The sequence below is a fragment of the Microtus pennsylvanicus genome, chromosome 3 (genome assembly GCF_037038515.1).
Source record: "Microtus pennsylvanicus isolate mMicPen1 chromosome 3, mMicPen1.hap1, whole genome shotgun sequence".
Classification (NCBI taxonomy): domain Eukaryota; kingdom Metazoa; phylum Chordata; class Mammalia; order Rodentia; family Cricetidae; genus Microtus; species Microtus pennsylvanicus.
Window position 1 is genome coordinate 110,940,013 of NC_134581.1, and position 27,656 is coordinate 110,967,668.

The 27,656-nt window shown below is 44.4% G+C and overlaps 1 protein-coding gene across 1 annotated transcript in view; it reads right to left on the minus strand.

The window, feature by feature from the left end:
- Positions 1-7,899: 7,899 nt before the first annotated feature.
- The window catches only part of Mmp20 (matrix metallopeptidase 20), a 42,225-nt gene continuing 22,468 nt past the window's right edge, over positions 7,900-27,656 (minus strand). The window contains exons 7-10 of the mRNA XM_075968013.1: positions 26,906-27,042; positions 25,191-25,347; positions 9,463-9,566; positions 7,900-8,000 (exon numbers count right to left, since the gene is read on the minus strand). Coding sequence (XP_075824128.1) covers positions 7,900-8,000; positions 9,463-9,566; positions 25,191-25,347; positions 26,906-27,042 — 499 coding nt within the window. The remainder of the gene's footprint in view (positions 8,001-9,462; positions 9,567-25,190; positions 25,348-26,905; positions 27,043-27,656) is intronic.

Below are 27,656 nucleotides of genomic sequence, written 5' to 3' on the forward strand. Positions count from 1 at the left end.
TCATGGCAATATACAGGTTAATTTAAGTTGTAAGAGTTGTTTAATAAGAAGTCCAAGTGAATATACCAAACACTGTTGTAAGTAATATAGTTTCTGTGTAATTATTAAGGTCTGGGTAGCGGGAATAAATGCATAGTCTCCATTTACAGGTTACTTTTGGCCTTTAAAATTTTATGTGTATGTGTGTATGTTTCTGTGTGGATATGCCACCTGAGTATCAGTGCCCAGGGAGGCCAGAAGGATCCCCAGGAACTGGAGTTATAGGTAGGGGTTGTGAGCTACCTGATGTGATCTTGAAGAGCAATCAGCACTCCTCACTGAGCTACCTCTCCAGCTCTATGCTCTTGGTTTTCCCCTTTCCTGGTGTAAATCATGGCTAGGTTAGTTAGCGCCACTTCATGGTTGCATGTGTGTGTCTGTTAAATAATAGACTGAATCCTTTGACTACTAGGATTTTCTCTTCCCCTTTTCTGCTTCTCTTCCCCCTCCTCTTTATTCTTCTTCCTCTTCCTCCTGCCCCTCCGTGGTCTCCCTCTGACAGGGTTTGGCTGTGCAGTCCATGTGTGCTGACCCCTCGTCCTTCAGCCTCCTAACTGCGGGTGTTACAGGGTTGTACCACCATACCTGGCTTCTTTATGTTTTTTCTTTGATTTGAAGAAGCCGCATTTGGTGGTAGAGCAAGAACACTCCCCTGTTTATCCCACTCCTTCAGGGGAGTCACAGAACTGTCTCCTTCCAGTCATTCTGGTCAGAGGATTTTCCACGGGGCTTTGCACAGAGGGGTTCCCTCTGGTGACTGTGAAACTGCCCTGCTTCTTCTTTCCCGAGAAGCACGTTGCTGCCTGGACTTCCCCACCTCCATGTTCCGCCCTCGTCCACAATGCCTGAAGTGACGTCATGGATCTGTACACTAGCAAGGCTAATTGTGTAGGTACAGGACTTTTCTTTAGTGCTGGAGTTTGGTGACAACTCGGGAGAAGACAGACCCAAGTCCCTTGAGGGAGTGCCCAGGTCTAACCCTCGTTTGTGCTGTTAACCCAGCTCTGCCAAGATTCACGCTATCTGAAGGACTGTAGCCACGATCCAGTGTTCAGCCTGGGACCTGCTTTGGGCCACTAGAAACAGGTTAACACGGAAGGGCTTGGACTTCTCCATCTCAGGCTCCTGGATCCAGCATTTAGTTGTCTCAAAGTTAAAGTTACACATTCCAGCCTTTGTCTCATGGATTTCTATAAATTACAAGATGGTCATAGGTGCAGTGGACAGGAAATTAGATACCCATCCCATTTGTCCAAGCTGTAAATTTCTGTTCTGCAATTCATAAATGTAGTTTTTAAAATATAGGGGATTTATACTGTGGTGTAATTCGTCCATATGCTTGGTAGCACTTGGTGTGGGCCTGCAGTGAAGCTGTCCCATCATGGCAGGAACGCATGGGAGAGAAAACCGCTGGCATCATGAGTCAGGAAGCAGAGGGGGTGAGACCGGGTCTTACAAACCGTAGCTAGAGAAGTGTCCATCTAATGTGCAAGGCGGGGATATGCCTTGATCTAAATCAGCAGTAAAAAGCACCCGACTGTGTCTCCCGTTCCTCTCTCAAGGGGGTCAGAGTCCATGCAGAGGGAAAATGTGAATAAACCATGCCCTGGCACATTCTAATGTGCTTTGTAGAAAGCTGGGAAGTTGCCTCGGACACTCAGGGCGCTCAGCCAAGGTATACCTTAAGGTTTCAGGCAAGGCTCATTAAAGAGACTGGGTATTTTAAGAGAAATTCCCAGCAGTGTGGTGACCTCAGCATGAGCGGAAGGAGGAAAAGAGGCAGAAAATCAGCACCAAAGAATAAAGGCTGGAGTGTCAGAGTAAATAACTGAGGAGCAGAGCCCAGGGAAAGGATAGGGTATCAGGTACTGCGGTATGGCCGCATGTGAAAGACCCTACAGACCCCCTCCTCAAAACCCGCAGCTAGCATGCTCCAGGGGGAATGTCCTGTTTGCTTTAAAAAAAACCTCTCCGGATCAGCAGCCAGCCTGCTCCCGTAAGAACATCCCATGTGCCTGAGAGAGCAGGAGATAGAGATAGAAAGACTGCAAGGCAAGATGTCAATAAGATAGGATATCAACAAAGCAGGTTAGCTATAAGATAGGAACAGGATGACTGTTGCCAGGCATCCATGCTGAGAGAGGAAACCATTCATGCCCCAGCCTCATTCCGGTCAACCGATAACCATGCTTTTGCTTCTGTAAACTTGCTTTTTGCTCTTCCCTATAAAAAGACCTCCCCTCAGTCTGCAGGCGCGCAAGTCCTCCGAAAGACTTGCTGCCCGCAGGTACCTGTGTTTACTCAATAAACCTCTTGCTAATTGCATCCTGTGGCCTGGTCTCGGAGTGTCCTGGTTCTGGGGTCTTCATCAGATGTCAGGAGCCAATTTCCTCCTAAAATCATTGCAGGAACTATCACCCTGGGGAGTCTGCAGAGAACCCCACACCCCTAATTGTGTTAAGAATGGATCTATTGACAGAGCCTACCCCACACCCAAATTGGCTTTTAATGAGAGCTATCTGTTAGCGGAACCCACCCCGCATTCTAAACTATCTAGAGAACTAGGTGTGTCAACTTCCAGGCCTACTGTGACTTGACCGAAGATAACCTCCTGCCTACGTGACCAACGAGGACCATGTGACCAACGTGAACCACGCGGCAAGAGCCCAGAACCCTGTGCCCATCCCCCAACTCCTTACCCTATAAAAGGTTGTATCTCGTCCCTAATAAACGGAGGCTTTGACAAACTTTGCATAGCCTTCTTCCTCTTTCTTAGCCCATTATCTTCCAGGTAGTGCCTCTCCGTGACCCTGGAATAACTGAACTGCCAGGCGGGCTACTAACCCTAGACTAAGTAGCCCGCCAAGGCAATCAACAATCAGAGAGGAAAGGTCCTCTCTGAGGGTCTTTCACATGTTTCTCAGGCAGTTCTCGAAGAACCAAATGACTCATGGGCAAAGACGTTACCTGTGTATGGTGCCAACGCTGAGGGCAGAGCGGGAGCAGGCTCTTGGCCCCACTGTGTGTTCCTCACTGCTTAGTTTTGCCTTGCTCGTCGCCGAACCCCACGCCTCCCATGCTTCTTCCCACACTGCGTCCATCTGGGAGCTCCCTTTCTGTTCACCAGAAACAGCAGGTTCCAGTGCAGAGCCGAGAGCCAAGGAGTGCACAGAGCAAAACACTGCCCTTCCTTTAGCGTCCTGTGAAGGCATCTGCCACGTGCGTCTGTTCTGAGCATAAAGGAACTCACATGATCTCGGGGGTTCCTAAAGTGTTGGACCTAGGTCCCACTGCCACCTGTCTCTTTTTAGCTATGATAGCTTAAGTTTACTTAGCTTGAAAATGGAGAAAGAGTAACACTCATCTCACAGCCTGCTCAACAGTGTCTGCCACACAATGAATGCTCTATAAAAAGGACCATTTAATAAAACTCAATGACAATTATCACACGCTGCGGGTAGAAATGTACAATAGTATAATTACAATCACTTTGAGAGTGGTTTGGTGGTACATAAGAAAACTCAACCCATGCATAGATTATAACCCAAGAATTCCATTCTTAGGTATGTTCCCAGATAAATATTCTTTCAGATGCATAAGTGAATGAACAGCAAACTCATACATAGAAATGTGTCCAAAAGCTAAGCTCAGGCTAATGTTATTTATCACTGCATTAGTGCCTTGAGATATTCCAAGAATAGGCAAGTTGCTATGTCATATGAACATATGATGTTCCCGACTATGAACAAAATGAGAGGGATTTCCATGGTCTGTGTTCTCTTGAGAATTTCTCATTGACTCCTGTTCTTCTGTCTTTTGATTTCTCCTTCAACTCTTGCCGAAACAATGGCATTGTACAGGAGAAGTTTAATTTATCCTCAAACACGTTAGATGACAATTGGATTAAAGGAAGGAATGGTAGATTGAGATCAGATTACAACGAAGACGTGTGCACTTGAAAAGCAGCTAATTTGTCCCTAAAAGTCATTTGCTAGTTTTAAACTAGAATTTATTTCCCACAAGATTTCCAGTTCTGCTCCCATTTCAATTCTGAGAGTCTAGGTAATGAGAACAGAGCTGGGATTATGCAATTTGGGGGACAAAAAGATCCTTTGATCGGACCACATTGATCAAGTCACATTGAATGTTTAGTTATGCTAAAGATGTGCTTGGCAGGCGTGAAACAGCCTGAGGGTGCTGAATCTTCCTTTGTTCAGGCCTGTTGGGGGAAGTGCAGTGTCCTTTCCCTTAGCCTCTCCTCGTTCTTGGACTGGTACTTAGAAACTATGCCTCACTGGGCAGTACTGTAAGTTTCTCTCTAATAATACTTCACTGGGTATTTCAGCTGCGAATATTCACATAGACCCTTTGATACCATTATAGAAAATGATGGAAACAGAAATAAGGACAAAACATGGACGTGTCTAAATGAAAACACCCTGGAGACCATCTAAGAGCTCATAAACATGTATTCAGAATGGTAAATAAAACTCTGAATATTTGGTTTAGCATCCACTTCGTGACATAGAGGGCTACCCTGTCCTTGATGCTTCCCCAGCTAACGCGGGACTGCCATTTTGGATAAGGTTAAGTGGAAGCTCACCTGTGCCAACCACAGAACATTTCAAGGGAGCCACTAGGGAAGCACCCCCAGGAGAATCTAGGCATCTTTCCTTTCTGGCACTTTGAGGGCTTTGCCAGTCTTCACGGAGGTCACCCGAGACAGGATGTTTGTTACTGGATGGCAGTTTTCCACTTAGTTTCCCGAGCTTGGATCCTGATTCCATGGATACAATCTAGGAAGGTACAGGTTCCTCCTTGAAAATATATGGATGCTCACATATAGTGTAGTCGTCTGTATGTACTTAAAATATAGAATGCGATGAAGATGATGTGTAGGTAGCAGAATGGTACAACTTCAGAGGATAAGACACGTATACTCAATATAGAGGCAACTGTTTCTCACTGTATTTTATCCCTGTTTGGCAAGTCTGCGGGTAAGAAGCCTTCAGATACGGGAATATCACTGTATGTGTTGTAAGTCACTTCTTGCCTCTAATAGGGTAAGGGCCATAAGTAATGAAACAGAGACTCTCAATCTTTAGAGTTATAGCTGAGAGCCAGGACACCTCAGATCCAACAAAGGAACAATGACAATTTGATAGAAATTTTTAGGGGCTGGCCACAGTCAGTATATTTTTTAGTTTTTGATTTAATCTGAAATTTAAAGAAGAAAAATTCTAGGTTACCAATTCATGTACTGCTGTTACATGTCACCAGATCTTGTGAGATCTCAAGGGAAATCCAAATTCTCCACAGTATCTCAGAACAAAATTAGCTAATTATCTTATGAATGACAACAAGTAAACCTTTCAGAATATGAGGAACTGCTCTCAGAACTTTGTATAAGCTGAGTCATAGTTTAAGTCTCTAAATGTCCCCAGGCAGTCAAGAGCTATTCTTACTTATCTTGCAAGGGAGGAAATCAAGAAGGGATCAGAGAACTTGGACAACATCACACAGCAGAAAACAAGTCCTTGATTTTTGGGTGCAGCCAGCCTGTCCCCAGAGCACATGCGTCCTTGCTTCCAGGAGCATCCCTGTTCACAGGGCAGCATCTGCAGGCTTCCTCTCCTGGGTACTGCTGTGCAGAAGGAAAGTGTCCGTCTCCTGCTCAGCACCAGCTCTCTTCAGTGCCACGTTTCATTGCTCTGTGCTTCTCGCCACAGCTCCCAAGTTGCAGGAATTTCATGGATCACCGCATCGCTTTGATCCCCTTGCTTATTTGCGTTTTTATAATATACCAACTTTATCAAGACAGAATTTATAAACACGCAATTCACTCATTTAAAATGTACAATTCGGCAGCTTTTGCATCATCACAGAATTGTACAACTATCACCACCAACTAGGACATTCCCAGTGACACCTGTCCCCTGCAGCTTGGCGTTCTGCTGCCTCTATGAATTTTTCTATCATCAACATTTCACATAAACAAATCGTGCAATATGTGATCTTTTGTGTCTACCTTCTTACTTAGCATGATGTTTTCAAATTCATACATATTACAGGGTGTCTCAGCACTCCATTCCTTTTATGGTTTTCTAAACATTCCATTATTCATACCTGCACCATGTGATGGACATATTTCCACTTTAGACTGTTGTGAATAATGCTGCCATGAACATCTGTGTTCAAGATTTTGTGTTTTAATTTCTCATAGTTATATACACAGTTGTGTAGTTGCTGGGCTTCTATTTAACACTGTGAGGACCTGACACACTACTTTGCTGTTTGCTTGTTTTTTAAACAATTTATTTTATTTTTATTTATATGTATGTGTGTCAATATGCACACATATGTTCACGTACCCAAGGAGGCTACAGAGAGGATCAGAGCCCTAAACTAGAGCTAACAGATGGTAGTAAGTTGTCCAGATGGGTTCTGGAAGTTGAATTCAGGTCCTCTGCAAGAACAGCAAGCATTTTTAACCTCTGAGCCACCCCTCTAGCCTCCAGTTTTTTGCTTATTGATAGTAAGATGTTTGCAATAAAAACGAAACAGTTCTGCTTCTTAATAGGAGCACCTTGGACTTAGCAAAGACACCAGATGTTGTACTCGATAGTCAACATCTGGCTGGCTATGCACTATGACTTTCAATAATAGAAACCTAATGGAATGCTTGCTGTAACTGTCATTAAATCTTTTAATGGATATATGAATCAAGTTTAATAAATGATGCTAACAACAGCTTATAGCTGTTATAACTGTAGGTCTTCTAAGCAACCTATAAAGTAAAATATCACTCACTTTTACAACTCCTAAAATGTAGATTTTCTCTAGACCAGATCTAGAATTCTAGAGGCTAAAGTTTTAAAAACTATAAGACTGATAATCATAATCAGTTGTGAATCGGGTAGAGTTAAGAAGGTTTAGTTTGGATAAAAAAGATAATAAAAACAAAACAAACAAACAAACAAACTCTCTAAGTAGAAGGACAGAAACTTCCTATGTAGAAAACTGTTCAGAAGAAACAGGAGGATCAAAGACGTCTCCCCCTGGGGGCAGAGGTGCTACCAGGAAGAAGGAAATCGGTCAGATTATGCTGTTTTCCTGGCTCCGCGTGCTTATGATATTATTGTTTACATTTTCTACAGGTACACAGAATCTGTTGCCAAAAAAAGCATGATAAGGGCAAGTAAATGTTAACAGAAAAGAGAAATGAGGAACTGTTCTAATACAATATTTTTTTATTGGGTTTTGTTTAAAAGGTTCCCTGTTGCCGAGTGTCCAGCTGTTGGTAAACATGAGAATTAATTTGAATGTTTGTGTACCAACCCCACTCCAGAGACCAGTGAGGGGACCAGCGAACAACCCAAACCAAGAAACAGACCTGATGCTGCGTTTTGGTAGTGACATCTTCAACACGTAAATAGGCACATTTATACTCATCATAGTGGACAATGGCCCTTTTTAAAGGATAATTCTATTTTGTGTGGTAATGACCTTTCTTAATGAAAGAATTGTGTGACTCTGTGCGTATGCAGTCTTTTTCCTATAAATAGAAACCAAACTGATCAATTTGCTTTAACACAGTAGGTTAAAAAAAAAAAGAATGTTTAACCAAAAAGTGTATTATTTGATTCTGAGTAAAGGTGGCTTAATTTCTCATCAGGATTTAAATTGGAAATGAATAATTAGGAAAAGCAATAGAATTGTTATTGTTTTCAAGGAACTTTAAATCACCCTTAGGGCTGAATGCCGGGCAAGAGTGTCCAGGCTCTCTGCTTAGTCCATAATGTCCGGTCATCAGTTGCTCACAGTGATCTCCGTTCCTGTGAGGAGACTAACCCTGCGGATTTAGCAACCAATCCAGGAGCTGGATTTTACCACACTAACCACGTCTTCCTTCTCCGTGTCATACTTGAACGTTTTGGGTCCTGAAAAGAAGTAAATGTAGCCTAGAAGAGATAAGGTTGAAATCATGGTTACTGGAGATGGCTTGTGGGTCTCTGGGGGGAGGATTACAACTGCGGCTCTGAGGGGGTACCAGTGGGGAGCTGGGCTCCGTCACACGGCAGAGCTTGTCTCTTGTACAGCTCCAGCAACCTGACACCCCAACCTCTCAGGCCATTCCTCATTATGTCCTGTGCTCCATCAGGGTAAGGTCTTCACTTAGGGTATGAGATAAATCACCGTCATATGTTTTATGATTTTGCTTAGTCATTTTGCCTTTGTGTAGCCTGTCAAATGTCTAACTGGCCTTCAGGACCAGCAAAAGGCTCATCATGATATAGCCAACTGCCACATTTGTCCCCGCTGTCTTAGGTCACTTTTGAACGTCATTGTGAAGTCTAGGAACACCAGTCAATACTACAGCACAGACTGTCTTGTCTCCCAGTAATTCCATCTGCGTTACATGGATAGGCATTTTCCAAGGAGGCTCAACATTCCATGAGAATAAAGACCACATTTGCAGTCTTCTTACAATTTCTGAACATTGTCTGTTTCTGTGCCACATACTCAGGAAGAACATGATGGAAAGGAAGTAACTAGATTGATTTGATTTGTATATAAAATTCATCTGACTTCCTTAGCTATGTGTGAGATTTCAGGAGTTGGGTAGTGGAAAGGTAATATCAGGAAGGCAGAGACTAACTACTGGACTCAAGCTACACTGTGGTGCTGTTGGCTTTGGAGAAAGGGTCTCACCATGTAGCTGACCTCAAACTCTTCATCTACCTGCTTCAGCCTCCCGAATGCTGGGATTACAGGCCAGAGCTGCACTTCTTTTGTTTCCATATGAGAAAGGGTCTCACATATCCCAGGCTTTCTTTGGACTTGCTATGTAGTGGAAGACTTGGAACTTCCCTTCCCCAAGTGCTGGGATTACAAGTCACATGCCTAGTTTATGTCAGCTGGAAACTGAACCCAGGGCTGTGCACAGGGTCAGGGGCAGGGTCAGCTACATTTCCCAACTTAACACTACACTTTTAAACATAGCTATTAGTAAAGGGAGAACCATCATTTTATTTTATTTTTGTTTGTTTATTTATTTATTTTTTATTATTATTTTTTTGGTTTTTTGAGACAAGGTTTCTCTGTGGCTTTGGAGCCTGTCCTGGAACTAGCTTTTGTAGACCAGGCTGGTCTCGAACTCACAGAGATCTGCCTGCCTCTGCCTCCCAAGTGCTGGGATTAAAGGCGTGCGCCACCACCGCCCGGCTGTTTATTTATTTTTTAATAGAGGACTTTAAGAAAATCCCCCTCTTGGTATATAATTTGCTTATTTGAATTCATGAAATGACTTAGGACCCAAGTAAGAACCAGTGACTCCCATTGGAATCTATTTGCTATAAGTTAAAGCAGAACCCAGATTATTTGTTGTAGTTTCCCAGGGACCACTGATATGGGGACACTTACCATTTAACTCTACAGCAGCGTCTACATGGCCGCTCACTCCCGAAAACTCCTCTTCGGTGTTCTTTGGATAGTCTTTTTCCATTTTCTTTTTTCTTTCATCATAGCTGGAGGAGATATTATTTCACAAATAAGTTACTGTTGGTTACAGGTGACATTAAGGTGGCCAGGAACATTATCAGCCAGCTCTGATTTTGAATGTGTTTGAGATCTCTCTCTGTCTCTTTTGGATGAACAAATGAATGTGTGGCTTCTGTTGAGTTTGTTCTTTGAGGATTTCAAATATGCACATTTTCCATCTGGATCCTGGAGCCTGCACTTCGCTCACCCCTTCCCATGCTTCCACGTTACCCCACCCTGGAGAACTAGTGGCCACTGATTCTGAGGGACAGGCAGCCATTGTATTTAGTTGTATACCCACTGAAGAGCCCACCAGGCTCTAAGACAGCTCCACACGATTGCCACACATGTGACTCTCTTCTCGTTCGCATCACGTCACTTGAATCTCATTGCCCTTTCCAGGAAAGAGAGTAGGATTCTAGCTCTGAAACGGTTAGCAGGTCTCTTTGAGACCTAAGCTGTAAAGGCCATGGCTGTGAGTCAGCCGCACTGTATGAGCTCAGCACAGGTGAGGAAGGCTGCTCCGTGAGACTCCATTGCAAGCAGGAGAAAGTCCCTTCTTTACGAGCACAGAGCCCGAGCTGGGGCATTCCCATGTACATACCTCACCAGATAAAGTTTTTCCTTGGGCTACTGGGTAGTTTCCTATGGTAGGTTATGCCCACTATCCCGTGAAATGTACCTCTGCCTTCATGGGACAGGGGAAAACAGCTGCCAAGATCTGAGGAGAAACTAAGCCTTCACAAGGAAATGTTCACGGCAGTGAGACTGAGCTGTGCTGCTCTCTGGAGTGCTTTGGGCAGGGGGAGAGGCTAACACTCCCAGCGTATCAACAGACTATGATGTACTAGTATGCCGCTGAGACAGTTGATGTAGACGTAGGACAAGGTTCTGCATCACTGACACAGAGTAATGACGAACGTTATCATCAAGTGACTGGTTGCTGTTGATTTCCATCATTGTTCACAAAGAAGGAAGCCATCACTTAGAAAGGCGGAAAGAGTATAAGGTGGGAATAGAAGACGCCTCCGGCCAACCACCTTCCCAGTGTTGACAGGCTCCCCCTTTATGGCATGGTGATGTTCTTAAATTGTTGTGAAAATGTGGTGATGGTCTTGCCCTTTGTGGACAGATGTTTGGGGATTCCAGTGACAGAGTAGAGAGCATTGTGCCTAGGTAGATGGCTTTGGGTTTGGATTTTTGACCCTTATCATCTATACAAGCTGTAACTGAGGGAATACAAGACTATGCTTTGAGCTGTAAGCCTTTGGCTGGAAAAGAGTCACCATAAGGATAAGACAGTTCACATGCATGAACTCAGTCCTGTCTGCCACTCTCCCTTCCTCAGATGGGAGCCACGACAAGCTCTAGCCGCAGTCACTGTGGTTTATTTTGATCCCAAGACTCTGACTTCTTCCACGAGGTCTAGCAGACTCTGTAATGTGATCAGGGATCCTACGTCTTCAATGAATTTAAGTCTTAATTTCTCTTTCTTTTGTCTTTCCTATTTTTTTGTTTCATGTTTAGCTTTCAATCTTTAAACCTATGTCAGCAGATTACATTTTGTACTAGGAAAGGGTCAAGTGGGGTGGACGGAGGGTGGGAGGTGGTGGAGTTGCTCCTGAGAGCCAGGATTACAGAAGAAGAACTTAGGTGCAGCACAAGACGCACAGGCTTTCTGACTCAGTAAATTATGGTGAGATAAACTGAAGAAAGAGTATATCTGGACTCAAAGGATATGTGATACAGCTTTTGACACACCGCTTCCTAGCTGTGTTAGCTTAACATTTACCTTTACATTTTATTTATTTTTAGTGTGTGTGCATGCGTATGTGCATGTGTGTGCATGGGTGTGTATGTGCGTGTGTGTGCATGGGTGTGTATGTGCGTGTGTGCGTGTGTGTGCATGGGTGTGTATGTGCGTGTGTGTGCATGGGTGTGTATGTGCGTGTGTGTGCATGGGTGTGTATGTGCGTGTGTGTGCATGGGTGTGTATGTGCGTGTGTGTGCATGGGTGTGTATGTGCGTGTGTGTGCATGGGTGTGTATGTGCATGAGTATATGTAGATTAGAGGCCACCTTGAGGGGCTCTGTTTTCTCCCTCTACCATGTAGGTCTCTGGGAGTGAATGAGGGTCGTCAGGCACATGCCTTAACTGCTCTGCCATTTTGCTGACCACTAGTTGTGATAGGTTGAAACTCTCATTTAAACTCTAACAGAGATGCAAGTTTTTAAACTGTAAACAAAGACAATAGCACGTTCTTCTCAAGACTGTTGAGAAAGCACATGGAAGAGATAGAAGAGATAGAAGGAGGAAAACCTGAGATACTCCATATCTCCTGCCATATGATAAGCCAACAAAATGACTATTAGCTAAATTTGAATATTTATAGTAAACATTTCTATTGATAATCTGCTATGTGCTATGATATGTTAAAACTACTGCTCTATTTTCCCATGACTAAAGTCTTGTCTATGAAACCCGGATACCAAATTATAAATAATTCTCTGCAAGTATGATTATTTCAATCATGAACATTTGCCCATCATTTAATGTGGATCAAAGGGCATAGCTATGGATCATTGCCAATGACTTAGTGATATCACAGTGCAGAGATATCAAATGTGTATTCTCAGATGGACCTTCATCTCCACATTTGTAACTGAAGACAAATGTTGGCAAAGAGCCAGGACATAACGCCGTACTTACAACATAGGCCTGTGGAGCGCTCCTGTTGGTGGCTTTGTTCTTCTGAGATAGGACTCCCCAGGCTCACCTTGAACTGGCCACTTCCTGCCTTCACCTCCCCAGTACTGAGGCCTGTGTCACGACATTCCACTATTTCTGGTATGTCTACAGCCAGTTTCTCTATGCTTTAATATACTCTCCCAAGAACCACATGTACCACATAATGTTCAATTGAAGGAATTTATCATATTTTATCTACCAGTTCAGCACTTGAAGGTAATTTGGGTTGTTCTATCACTTGATTATTATGAGATGTTGCCATGATTACTTGTTATAGATTCTATTTCTTTTAGGAACGTGTCTGTGAGTACACATTGGGTCTGATTAGTTCTATTGATGTTTCTCTGGTACGGCAGACAGTCTTCCACTGCGGCCCCATTCACTCCCCGTCCTATCAGCAGCTGTATGAAGGTCCTGTCTTACTGCATTCCCACAATGCTTGATAGGATTTGGCTTTTAGATTAGAGCTTCTAGTATGTATGAAGTGACATCTTTGGTTCGCCTTTATCCAATGATGGGTGGCAGCCATCTGTCCATGTGTTATTTGGACATTTGAGCATACTTTTTTGAGAAATGTCTAGTAGACTCTCTTGTCATATTTTAACTGGATTGTATACCTTTCTAGTAATTGAACTAGATGACACGAGTCATTTACCAGACCTGTGACTTACATTTACACTCCTTATGATTTTTCATACTTTCTTTTAGTGTCCTTTGAGCAGAAACTTAATGAGGTCCAGTTTGTCTGATTTCTTTTTGTGTGTGTTTGTATCTAAGCAGCCAATGTCAAATCCAAAGTAATGGAGCTTCTATTTTTTCTCTAAAAGTTTTTTCTCATTTTAGCATTTATATGTAAGGTATTTAGCCACTTTTGACTTAATTTTATTCATGCTGCAAAGAGTCCATTCCCATGCTTCTGCATGTGGCTCTTTACTTGGACCAAAGAATTCGTTGAGAAGTATTGCCACCCAACTGAACGTCCTTAGCAGCTTATGAGCTGACTTACCATAGCCATATGGTCAAATTCTAGGCTCCAAATTTTATCCCGTCGATGTATACGTCTGTCCTTATGACTCACACTTCTCTGTCTGAGGCTTCTTTGTGGTGGGTTTTGAAATCAGCAAGAATGGGCCGTATGCAAATTCTTCTCGTTCTTCTTCTTCCTCCAATGGCTTAGCTATTCGGGGGCCTGTGAAATTCCCGGTGAAGTTCAGCTTGTCACTTTCTACAAAGAAGCGAGCGACACTCTGATACTGTGCTCAAGCTGAAGATCACGAGGGCTTGCGGCTCACGGGCAGGAACACTTGAACACTTTTCCATTCGGAGCTTGTGTGTGATTGCTTTCACGGATAGCTCAGCATTTAGACTGCATGATTTTTCAATATCTCCTTAGTTTATTTTTAAAAAATATTTTGTGTCTTCGATGCTATATTATGTAGTTATTTTATGTCCTTTTCATCCTTGCAAACTTGTTGAATGCATTTGTTAGTTCTAATGATTTTGTTTTGAGTCTTAACTATGTTTTTCTATTAAAAGATAGTATCCTGCACAGAGAAAAATAGTTTGACTTTCTCCTCTGGCTTTTTTTCATTTGCTCTTGCCTCATTGCCCTGATGGCACTTCCTGAAAACACTGACGGAGCGGGAAAGTGGGGATTTCATTTTGCCCCTGATCTTAGTGGGGGCAGCCGTCAGTCGTCATTGCTGAGTCTCATTCTAACTGTGAGGAAGTTTCTCTCTCTTCTGTTTCTATTACTGTCATGCTTCCTTTTCATCATAAAATGATGCTTGATTTCACCAAGCACCCTTTCTGCATCTAGTGAGACAATCACATGCTTTTTTGTATACTAAGCCGCATAAAACATAGTGCTATTTGATTTCTGGATATTAACATATTCTTACATTCCTATTAAAATCCCCTCTTCATCTTTGTGTGTAAATATTTTTAAGCACTTTCTGGGTTTCTAGGCAGTATTTTTTGGAGCACCTTTGGATTCATATATGCAAATAAAATTATTTCTTTATTTCGTCATGACACCTTTGCCCAGTTTCTGTGTCAAGACTTGATGGCTTATACAGCCAACTGGTGTGGTGCTCTCTTCTATGTTTTGGAGAAGCTTGTCAAAATTTGGTATTGATTTTTCTTTAAATATTTTGGAGAAAATCACTGGTGAATAAACCCTTCCAGAGAATTTCTAATGTTAGAAAATTATTGTCAGTATTATTTCAATTTTAAATATGTAGGGTAAATTTTTTATAAGAATTTGTAACTATTTTAAAAATTTATTTAAATTTAATCTAGCATTGTGTGTGCATATGTATGCGTTTGCATGCATGTGTGTGTATGCATATGTGTGCATGCAGGTGTGTGCATATGTATGCGTTTGCATGCAGGTGTGTGCATTATAGATACCAAAGAACATTTTTAAGGAACAGTTGATCACCACAAAAACTGTCAGCTATTTTTATAAAGTTAAAGAAACTTGGTCAAGCACACGCACATGGCAGTATGTCCAAATTCACACGATATATGTAGCTCTTCTGTGACAGCAAGCACCAGGCCTGGCTAGTGACCTGTTAACATGCAGAGGCAAGTGTGAGCAAAATGAACAGGGTGTACGTGGTGAGCAGAACAGGAGATACAAAATTTTCAGTAATTCAAAAATATGGAAAGTTTTGCTATAGTTGCTTTGAACTAAATGCTTTCTTACTTAATAACATACTAGTTGGGCGTGGCGGCACATGCTTGTAGTCCTAGCAGTCAGGAGGCTGAGGCAGAAGGATTGCTGAGGGTTTGAGGCTAATGTGATCTGCATAGAGAGATACTGTCTAAAAAACACGACCTCCTATAAACAGAAAAAAACCCACCATGTCCATAAACCACTTATCAGAAACTAAAGTTACAAAAACATTGAAATCAATAAGTATAAAAACGATAGCTGTGTATTAACAGAACAATTGTAAGGACAAAAGCCATTTACCCCCGAAGGAGGAACAAATTATAGGGTTCAAGATTCACTCCATCAGTGGGATATGAGGATTTGTGTCTGTAGTCGTAACACTGCCTCGGTAGTAAAAAGCAACGGTTGATAGCATGAAAAGAGAGAATGGATTGTAACTTCTCTGTGTTCAGTAGGGAGGGGGGAAAGCAGAGGACAGCACACCGGAATGGGGACTGTCTGATGTCTCCAGAGGACAGCACACCCGAATGGGGACTGTCTGATGTCTCCAGAGGACAGCGCACCCGAATGGGGACTGTCTGATGTCTCACTCCAGAGGACAGCACACCGGAATGGGGACTGTCTGATGTCTCCAGAGGACAGCACACCCGAATGGGGACTGTCTGATGTCTCCCGAGGACAGCACACCCGAATGAGGACTGACTAACTCCAGAGGACAGCACACCCGAATGGGGACTGTCTGATGTCTCCAGAGGACAGCGCACCCGAATGGGGACTGTCTGATGTCTCCAGAGGACAGCGCACCCGAATGGGGACTGTCTGATGTCTCACTCCAGAGGACAGCACACCCGAATGGGGACTGTCTGATGTCTCCAGAGGACAGCGCACCCGAATGGGGACTGTCTGATGTCTCACTCCAGAGGACAGCACACCCGAATGGGGACTGTCTGATGTCTCCAGAGGACAGCGCACCCGAATGGGGACTGACTGATGTCTCACTCCAGAGGACAGCACACCCGAATGGGGACTGACTGATGTCTCCAGAGGACAGCGCACCCGAATGGGGACTGACTGATGTCTCACTCCAGAGGACAGCACACCCGAATGGGGACTGTCTGATGTCTCCAGAGGACAGCGCACCCGAATGGGGACTGTCTGATGTCTCCAGAGGACAGCACACCCGAATGGGGACTGTCTGATGTCTCCAGAGGACAGCACACCCGAATGGGGACTGTCTGATGTCTAACTCCAGAGGACAGCACACCCGAATGGGGACTGACTAACTCCAGAGGACAGCACACCCGAATGGGGACTGTCTGATGTCTCCAGAGGACAACACACCCGAATGAGGACTGTCTGATGTCTCACTCCAGAGGACAGCACACCCGAATGGGGACTGTCTGATGTCTCACTCCCGAGGACAGCACACCCGAATGGGGACTGTCTGATGTCTCCAGAGGACAGCACACCCGAATGGGGACTGTCTGATGTCTAACTCCAGAGGACAGCGCACCCGAATGGGGACTGTCTGATGTCTCACTCCAGAGGACAGCACACCCGAATGGGGACTGTCTGATGTCTAACTCCAGAGGACAGCACACCCGAATGGGGACTGACTAACTCCAGAGGACAGCACACCCGAATGAGGACTGTCTAACTCCAGAGGACAGCACACCCGAATGAGGACTGTCTGATGTCTCACTCCAGAGGACAGCACACCCGAATGGGGACTGTCTGATGTCTAACTCCAGAGGACAGCACACCCGAATGGGGACTGACTAACTCCAGAGGACAGCACACCCGAATGAGGACTGTCTAACTCCAGAGGACAGCACACCCGAATGGGGACTGTCTGATGTCTCCAGAGGACAGCACACCCGAATGGGGACTGTCTGATGTCTAACTCCAGAGGACAGCACACCCGAATGAGGACTGTCTGATGTCTCACTCCAGAGGACAGCACACCCGAATGGGGACTGTCTGATGTCTCACTCCAGAGGACAGCACACCCGAATGGGGACTGTCTGATGTCTAACTCCAGAGGACAGCACACCCGAATGGGGACTGTCTGATGTCTAACTCCAGAGGACAGCACACCCGAATGGGGACTGACTAACTCCAGAGGACAGCACACCCGAATGGGGACTGACTAACTCCAGAGGACAGCACACCCGAATGAGGACTGTCTAACTCCAGAGGACAGCACACCCGAATGGGGACTGTCTAACTCCAGAGGACAGCACACCCGAATGAGGACTGTCTGATGTCTCCAGAGGACAGCACACCCGAATGGGGACTGTCTAACTCCAGAGGACAGCACACCCGAATGAGGACTGTCTGATGTCTAACTCCAGAGGACAGCACACCCGAATGGGGACTGTCTGATGTCTCACTCCAGAGGACAGCACACCCGAATGGGGACTGTCTGATGTCTCCAGAGGACAGCACACCCGAATGGGGACTGTCTGATGTCTCCAGAGGACAGCACACCCGAATGGGGACTGTCTGATGTCTCCAGAGGACAGCACACCCGAATGGGGACTGTCTGATGTCTCACTCCCGAGGACAGCACACCCGAATGGGGACTGTCTGATGTCTCACTCCCGAGGACAGCACACCCGAATGGGGACTGTCTAACTCCAGAGGACAGCACACCCGAATGGGGACTGTCTAACTCCAGAGGACAGCACACCCGAATGGAGACTGTCTGAAAACTCCAATCATAGAATGTCCTCTCTGGTGTTTCCCTTAAAGTGTGAGGGTTGAACTCACATGATAGGCAAATGGGCTCCCACTGAGCTACACCCCAGCTCAAAATGCCATTTCATATAGGAAATTATTTGCTATGCTTGAGTCACAAGGCAAGTTTGAATCGATATCCAATGATTGAAAAGTTACAAAGTCTCCTCTTAGATAAGATCAGACAAAATTCTCTATATTTAGAGATATGCTCAAATAACTTACAAATAACCATCATAATTAAATTTTCTTAATAAACGAAGCAAATTTCCTTTGACAATCCACTGGACACAATACTGGCATCTGGCAGGACCTAATCCCAACAGATGAACTCAACAGAAAGCTAACTGTCTCTGGGTTGAACAACACATTAGTCAAAACTAAAAATGAAACAAAAGTTTATATAACTTTTTAGTTAGACTAACAGTTGACAGATACTGTGGTAGTCTTTAGCTATTACAAAGGAACCAGGGGCTAGAGAGATGGCTCAGTAGTTAAGCTCAGTAGTTAAGAGCTCTGGCTTCCCATCTAGAGGACCTGGGTTCCATTCCCAGTACCCACATAGGGGCCCACAACCACCTGTAACTCCAGTCTGAGGAGATCCTCTTCTGGCTTTCACAGACACTGCATGCATGTGGTACACAGACATATAAGCAGGCAAAACAACCATATATAAAAATATAAATAAATAAATCTCAAAAAGAGAAAAAGAAGGAAGTGGCTGGGAATGGCAGCAACACCTGCAGTGTCCAGACTCGGCACTTGCCCCTCAGTGGCATGCTGAGCTCCATCAGTAGGACCCGTATGTGAGGAGGAGAAAGCTGCTCCTGCAAGCTGTCCTCTGATTTGAACAAGCACGCAATGGCATGCAAGCCTTCCCGCCAACAATTAAATAGATGAAAAACAAACAAACAAATAAATCTGTCGCTGGTAGACACCATGTAGTTAGATCTTATTTATTTTTAAATCTAATCTGATAATCACTGCTATGCTATGTATTATTGATGATATTGAAGAAGTTAGATTTACACGTGCTCTCTCATCTTCCATTTTCTATACATCACATATCCCTCCTTGCTGTTTTCTTTGTATTAGTGAGAATTTTCTAAAGCAGCATTTTAACTTACTATTTTCTTAAATTATTTCATTAGTGGTTACTCCTGGGTTTGCCATGTATATCTTTTTGCCATTGAGTTTCTGAGTTTTTTTTTTTTTTGACAGTTTCATGTGGGCCAGGCTGGTTTCAAATTTATTACACAGCTGTGGGTGACCTTACACACTGGTCCTTTTGCTCCCACTTTCCAAGAGCTGGGATTGCAGGCACACCGCATGATACCTTGTTCCATATGTGTGTTCATGTCAAAAGCTCAGCTTCTGCGGCCGCAGAGGTGGCTCACTTGGCAAAATGTTTGCTATGCAAGCCTGGGCATTCAAGTTCACTGTACAGTACTCATTCAAAAAGCTGGGCATGGAGGCACGAGGTAATTATCCCAGTGCTGGGAAGGTAGAGACAGAGCGTCCCTGGGCTCAGTGGCCAGCAAACCTGGCCTACTTAGCAAGTCCCAGCCCAGTAAGACTTAAGAAAATAAAAAGGTAGCTAGTATGAACAAGACCCCAGGCTGTCCTCCAGTGTCCACATGCACACCATGTCCCTGTGCTGGAACAAATGCACACACATGTATATATACGCACTCAAGGCTCAAAGTATCTTAGCTCCAGTAAGACAGAGATTTACTCTAAATCGCTTTATTTTCTTCCTGTGATTTTACAACACATATTGCAGGCTGTAACTAATTTTTATAACCACAATTTTGTATACTTGCATAATTTGCAATGATGCTCAGGGATAAGAATGCAAGTATTTATCTGCATTTTTTGTTACACTAGCCTTCCTGTCTCATCAACACTCTCTGTGAGTGTGTGTTATCACTTGGTGTCAGTCCCATTGCTCAAAACAGCTTTCTTCCACACAAGCAGTGATAATTCTATGTGTGCTAGCATGTGTATATGTTAATTAAACTGATTTCCAGGTCAGTTAAGAGAAGACAGAAGAGGAAGCACATTAATATTATTCTGTTGATTCATAATTACATTTTCTGTGCTGTGTGAAGTGTACTTGTGTGAGTGTGTGTGTATTATTTAGGATCGCTTGCCTTCAGCATAAATAACTTCAATTATTTCTTGTAAGGCAAGTCAGCAAGTCACAAATTCTCTCAGACTTTGTTTCCTTGAGAATATTCTGTTTCTTTGTATGGATCTATTTTCCATCCCAAATCTCTTTTAAAGAGGCTCTCACTAAGCAGCTCTGGCTGACCTTGAACTCACAGAGATCCTTCTGCCTTTGCCTCCACACACTGGGACTAAAGGCGTGCACCAGCTTGCCCAGCCTCTCTTTGTGTTTAAATGATAGCTTTGAGGCATGAGTTATTTCTCTGAACACTTTGAATAGGCTTTCTGTGGTTTGTGGTCTCGCTCCTTTGACTTCCAGGCATTCACAGTGCTGATAGAGTGATATTTCTATGTCACAAAACGCATCCAGATAACCTCTTATTTAAGGTATTTGACTATGCCCCACCCTTCTATAGAGTTGACAAGGATCATTGTGGAAAGTCAAGGTTCCTCCCCAACTGTTCTCCCCGCTTGTCTTGGACGGTGTCCCTCCTACCGTGTGGAATGAGTCACCTGTGGTTCCCCCCTCGCAGCCTGTTCTTGTCTCAGTGCCTGATATCAGCTGCTCTCTGCCTGGAAGCCACCGGCTCCCCCCACTCCTGCCTGGGAAACTCCCACGCAGCTCTCACAGAGGGTGCAGCTATCACTTCCTCCAGGGACTCTTTCCTGATACCTTTGCTAGACCACCTGCTTCCTCTTTGATCTGGCTCTCTGAAAGCCACGCCGCCTCCCATGAGAGTGCTTTTGCACTTGAACTTCTGTTAATTATTTATCTATAGATAGATCTGCAGGATGATTTATAAGCATGTATCAAGTGACAGGCATCACACTTTTTTTTTTAATCTTTCTCAGGAACTCCGAAGTGAGTACAGTTTCTGGCTCTGTTCTGTAAACAAAGAGATGGAGAGCTAGCCTGATCATTGCTGGTTAGCTCCCTTGTTTATAAATACCTCGGGTTTGCTACCCTGCGGGTTAAACTCAGGACCTCAGCGTTGCTGGGACAGTGTTGCAGATTGAGATTAGGGCCTCACACTTGCTAGGAGAGTGCAGGGCACTGCTAGAACTCAAGGCTCAAAGTTGGCTCGGTAGTGCTAGTGCGTCACTGCTGAGTTCTGTCCTCAGTCCTGAGTTTAACCCGCGTAGCTGGAAACTGTGCCTTCCTTGGAGTATCAAGATTCCAGTAGTGAGTCTAGGACGTACTCATACCTCATAGCTAGGCTTAATGAAGTGTGGTCATGATGAGTTGTTTTAAGACATTCATAAGTAACTAATTTTACTTAACTGCTCTCACTTTTCCCACTTACTATTTATTTCTCTATGGTAACTAAACAGGAAACCTTTAAATGAAAACATTTCTGGGATTAGAGGGGCATCTAGAAAGGAGATGTGGGAAACGTGTCCTTTACGGCAGCGAGGAACCAGTTTACCGTATTGCCAGCCTGTGTCTGCACTGCCAGTGTGAAGGGAAAGAGGGCGGGATCTGTGCATGTGCAAATCACCCCACATAAACTGAGAAATCATTGATTATAACAAAGAATTATGGAGACAAGGGCACTTGCACCCCGTGAGGACCCTAGACACCGCCATCCTGTTGCCATTGGTGGATAAAGGAGAAGACTGAAGGGAGAAGTCAGCCGTCGACAACGGAAGAAAGAGAAACATCTGTCTGGCCCGCAGGGGCTGTTAGAAAGAGGAAGGGAAGGAGTAAAGGTGACACGGCGTGTGAGAAACAGCCCTGCGTAGCCAAGCTTACTAAGTTATTAATCTAATATGTTCTATTATTGGCACACACATTCTTGAGATGTGATCTGGTGATGTCAGGATGCCAACTTAGTCAAGCGCTCTTTGAGATTTCCCCTGAATTCTGTGTGTGCCACTTCCTGTAAGTCACTGCTGTGTGATAAGCCAAGGCCTGAACTGAGCAGCCCCAGCTAACCCTCAGTCCCCTATGGTGGAAATTCTTCAACCATTTTCTTGTGCACTTCGTTCACTAAATCAAACCCAAATCCTGAGAGCTCATGGAGTCTTTTCCCCACTAAGAGGCTTAATTAAATTTTAATTTTGTGTGTATCACAGCCTGCTTTAACATGGTGACTGAGACGGAGCCTGGCAAGTAACTAAGGCAAGTAAGCTCTTACCCATGGTCTGTGGGGATTCGAGAGATCTTGCTCCATGCCTTAAAACACGTGGCCTTCTGGGTATTTTAGTGTGGCCCCATGCTTGGCCTGAAACTTCATTTGTTTCTTTTGCCTTCTTTTTCAAATTTTTCTTTTTACAAGAAGTATTGAATATGCTCCTACCTACAAGCCATCTCAAATCCTGAGGCAACCACAGGAATGGAAGCCACGTGTTTAGAATTTGGTTAGCTCAGTGTGTGAAGTCACTTCCTGCTGAGCCTGGTAACCTGAGCCCAGTCCCCAGGACCCCATGGCGGAAGGAAAGAACTGACCTCCACATGTGCACCGTGACATGTGCCCTACCCCCTGTAGAAAATAAATAAAAATGTAACAAGATAAAACATATGGGGACAGAATATCTGAAGATACTTGGGTCCTGGTGACCACAGAGTTCCAGCTGGGGTTCTGCTCAAGCTGTTTGATGTATATTAAAAAAGCCTTAGGTATCAGAATCCCAGTCATTTGGGGGTGGGGGCATCCTTGTCACCTGCAGCTGACCTCACTTTCTAAGCAACGGAAGGGCTGGCGTGACAACTGTGCTGTGGGCATGAGGCTTTGCAAGGCTTTACCAACAGGGCTGCCAGTAGTTTTTTTCATTCTGGACTTAGTGCACACAGAAGAACATAAATATGCGGATTCCTGCTGTGCATACATGAGTCTGTGCTTTGGCAACGGCAGTAATTACAGTCTAACACCAGGCCTGCCACAGTTTAACAGGACCTTCCTTTGATCTCCTCGTTGACTTCCTTGCTGCTCAGAGGAATACCAAGGTTAAATTAATCATTTGTTAATGACCACAGATGTAAAAGTGACTGCCTATAAGTTATAATGGGGGTTTACTATCGCTAAGATTTTCACTCCCTGCTCTCCAGATCCTGTCCCAGTGTCTGAACACATGGCAACGTCATGCCACCTAACTCCGTGGAAGGTGCCTTCCTTCCCTAAGAGGCAAAATGTGCTCATTAACATTTAAGTTAGTGTCCCAGATCAACTTGGTAAGGGGTTCTCCTAATCTAGATTACTGAACACTCTTGGCTTGCTGGACAGCTCAGCAGATAGAAGCACCTGCTGCCATGCCTGACACTAGAGTTAAATCCCTGAGACTCCCATGGGGGAAGGGGAGATGTGAACTGGAGAGCTGTTCTCTGATCTGTACACAGTGCCATAGCATGTGCACCTCCTGAGAAACATAAATAGAGAATAATACATGAAGACACTTCCTTCATAGACAGTCATGAAAATCCAGCTCGAAGGTGCGCTGCTGTTTCCGCTGATGGCATTGGAGATCATGAAACCAGAGATGCCTCCCCCGCCCCCCCCCCAATCCCTACCTCAGAGAATCTGAGACTTCTGCCCTCAACACCCTCCATTCAGCGTCCTTCACCGAGTATTGTGGTGGGCCACAAACATGAAGATAGACTGCGTTAGTGCAGGTGAGCCCTTCAGTGAGATCAGGCCCTGAGCACTGAGGAACAGACTGAACAGTCTTCACGTGTACTCCCCATCCCCGCTCATACAGGCATCTATCCATCTACTCGCTGGCCTTGTCAGCACAGAGCTGGTGGTAGAGAAAGCTTGTGGAACACACTCTAACATGAAGACACTGATGTGTCCTTTGATGGATTTCAGGAGTATGTTTCAGCTGGGAGGTTCTGAGAAAACAGGAGCTGGCATAGCGGTGTACGCTGGCCCTGCAGCCACAGTTCTCTCAGGAAGTATACAGTGATTTGAGCAACACTTCCAGGGCTCCCTGTTGACGAGAGGAGTCAGTAGGGTCCTCTACTGTTTGGGTTTTCATAAAATAATAATAATAAAATCCTCCTGAGATATGTGTTCACTAATTGCACTACTTTCTTTTATCCAGATTAAGAAGGAAAGTGTCAGTCAGGTGGGAAAAGATAAGAAAGAGGTTACTTTCTGTCAATTTCTTTTGAAAATGGTTGTTTAAGTGAGATAACATAAAATCATGCCAGACACAGAGGCATACACCTTTAATCCCAGCACTTGGGAGTCAGGGGCCAGAGGATCACTGAATTGGAGGCCAGCTTGGTTTATAGAGTGAGTTCCAGGACAGCCAGAGCTGCACACAGAAACCCTGTCTCGAGAAAGAAAGCAAACTAAAATGATAGATAGATAGATAGATAGATAGATAGATAGATAGATAGATAGGGATAGATGATAGTTGGACGGATGGATGGACGGATGGATATGGATAGATGATAGATGGATGGATGAATGGATGGATATGGATAGATGACAGATGGATAGATGGATATGAATAGATGATAGATAAAGAACATAGAATGAGACAAAAGTTCTCTCTACCAAGCTGGGTGCTCCCCTTTCCTGATTTCCTTTAGAGCCCCACCATGGACACATGGTGTTTGTCACAGTTACCTGCTTAGAACCTGTTTTCACTTCTTGTTTGATGTTCATGGAAATGAGCAACAGCAAGGTGGGAACGGAAGCAGGGATGGTAGTGGGGGTGCTGAGGTGGTCTTTGTGGGTGCTTGGCAGAGAGCCTTAATCAGTTCCCAGAACCTTAGCCAGTAGCTGTGGTGTGGTCCCATGTGCATTGACTGGATGCTGGGTCTGACCTCAGGCAGATCTGCTCACTGTGACCTTTGAAGGACAGCCATGAAGTTTATACACGGCTTCCTTCATGTGAGAAGTTTTTATGTTCTAATTTGGGTAGAAGACTTCTCTGAAGCCTTTCCTTTAAGAAAAGCTCTCTTCCAAAGAGCACTACACTGTGACCACCTCTGTTGTGACCACCTCCATCTCTGCTTCAAATCATAAAGGTTTCTATGATCTTATGTAATGGTGGAATCAGGCATTTCTACATGGTAGTGATGAACCTGGAGACACCAGATCCACTCTTTCAGCTCACTGGGGCCAAGTTAATGAATTCACTAAAATATTACAACGCTGGTCCTAAAGACAATCAGATGGTTGCCTATTGCTCTGTATCTTAAAGACGGCCCTCAGCCAAGAAGTCAAACAGCATGCTGTCAAGTTGCCTGTCCGAGGTTTTGCAAAAGATATTTTTATCCCTTCCCATCAGTAACATCTGAAGAAATGAAGGGGTAAAACCATACCTGTAGTATTCATCTCCCACAAAGAAGAGGGTCTTCTGGGGCTTCCTGAGGTAGACCGCAGCATCTATTCGCTGCACACGCCTTGGCAGCCCGAAGTCATAAATTGTCCGGGGAGGACCTTGCATCTGGAATCCTCGTGTGATCCAATAGTGCGGACCTGGAAGCAAAGGGTGGAGTCTGCAGAGATTCTGCTGCACTCATCAAGCCATTTCACCGGTGAAGACACTGTGTTCTGGATCATAAGTGGGCGGGGTACACGTGGATATAGATATCTCCTTACTCTAGACTTCAGACTTCCCCAAGGCACGGCTACATTTATATCTTGAGAAATCTGTGTCTTCTTACACTTAGCACCTTTGTGTTTTCAGTACATTTTTTTTAAAATAAACTTCCCTCACCTTCATGTACCCACGAAGAACAGGAGAGAAGTGACATCCAATGAAGTTTTTCACTTAAGTTGACAACAGTCTTCTGTGTCAACAAAGCCACAGTCAGTGTGTTCCAGGTGACTTTGCTTGACCATCTACTGCTGAGACATATGTTCAAGATTGGTCTTTTTCCAATCACTTTGCAGATGAGAAATAAAATCTCATGAAAGCTGGATAATGTCTCAACGTTATTCAAATAATGAAGCGTTGAAGCCAGAGATTGGATGCCTGTGGGTTTGTCTCCCTAAGTCACAGGAGTTCGTGTCCCACCAGCTGCTCTATGCATGACTTTGTAGCAAGGATTTCAAGGAATGTTAAAGGATCTCACTAGAGTGTGCCATGTTGTTCTAAACCAGGAGGCCAGGGCCTGGTTGTAAGCCCCTAGTTCTGATCATGTAGCATGGTGCTGACTAAGCCCAAGGACTGGTGCTGAGGTGGTGTGGGAGGTCCTTCTGTCTATGTGGGGTTTTTTGTTTAATGAATAAAGAAACTGCCTTGGCCTGTTGATAGGGCAGAACTTGGTAGGCGGGGAAAACAACTGAATGCTGGGAGAAGGAAGGCAGAGAGAGAGAGAGAGAGAGAGAGAGAGAGAGAGAGAGAGAGAGAGAGAGAGAGAGAGAGAGTGGTCGGTCATGGATGGAGCCACTGCCACCGGAGACAGAAGCGCTAAAACTTTGCTGGTAGGCCATGACCTTGTGGGGATGCACAGATTAATACAGATGGGTTAGTTTAGGATATGAGTTTAGCTAAAAGTACACTTAAGCTATTGGCCAAACAGTATTGCAAATAATATGGTTTTCTGAGTGGTCATTTCGGTTCTAGGTAACTGGGACAAACAAGTGGCCTGCTGCAACAGATTGGTGTAACCCAAAACAATCACACAGAAACCATGTTAATTAAATCACTGCTTAGCCCATTAGCTTTAATATCTTATTGGCTAACTCTTACATATTAATTTAACCCGTTGCTATTAATCTGTGCATCACCACAAGGTCGTGGCCTACCAGCAAAGTTTCAGCAGTCAGTCTCCAGCTGCTCCATGGCTTCTCTCTAACTCCACCTTCCTCCTCCCATGCAGTTTCTTTATTGATTAACCAATAAAAGCAACACATAGATAGAAGGCCCTCCCACACTGGGGTCTGCTGATAGTCACTGCCATTCCTGCCATGGCTACAACAGTGTGAGTGACATTTAGTGCCCGGCCTGAGAAGGAGCAACTGAAACCTGCCCAAGAGCACCGAGTCACACAGGCATGGCACCAAGGCCTTGGCATTTCTCTGCAGATACCTTTGAAGAAGAAAGCAAGGCCTCGCTCAGGCACTTCATAAGCTGCATCCACGTTGGACATGAGCTGGGGGAAGGAGCTGGTGATGGTGTTGGGCCGAATTCCTGCTGCCAAGTGCACCTGTCTTCTCCAGAAAATCCTATTGGGTGGGCCAGAAGAAATCAACATCAAGGATTGGTTGAGATCTTAGATTGCGGAGACTGAAATGGTACTAAAGCCATTGGTAGAGAACATTGTGAAATCCCCATTGCCCTTTGCCGTGATTTCGAGTATAACACATTATATTACTTCTACTACTGCTACTATCACTATTATTATTTTTGAAACAGGGTCTCATGAATCCCACCCAGGCTGGTCTCAAACTCATCAAGGATGACTTGGAATTTCTGGAGCTTGGGTTTCCACCTCCTGTGTGCTGTGTTCCTGGGGTTTGCTGTCATGTCTGGTTTTCATCTTTTAACCTTTTAAACAATTTCTTCTTCTTTCTGATTGTATTAGGACCTCTGAGACTTGACTTCACTTATGTGAGGGTGTTCAGAACATAGATGGTAGAGCATGGGTATTCATGGAACACATACCCTTTACCCCCAAAGATCATTACACACCAGTTTCTCTTTCGTATTCCATTCTGGTGTTTCCAGAACTAAAATCTCCAAAATAAACTGGAAAATGAACAAATGACTGGGAAAACCTAAAAGACTACTTTTCATCGGAAGCAATGGGACTCAGACAGCAACTGCCGTGCACAGAGAG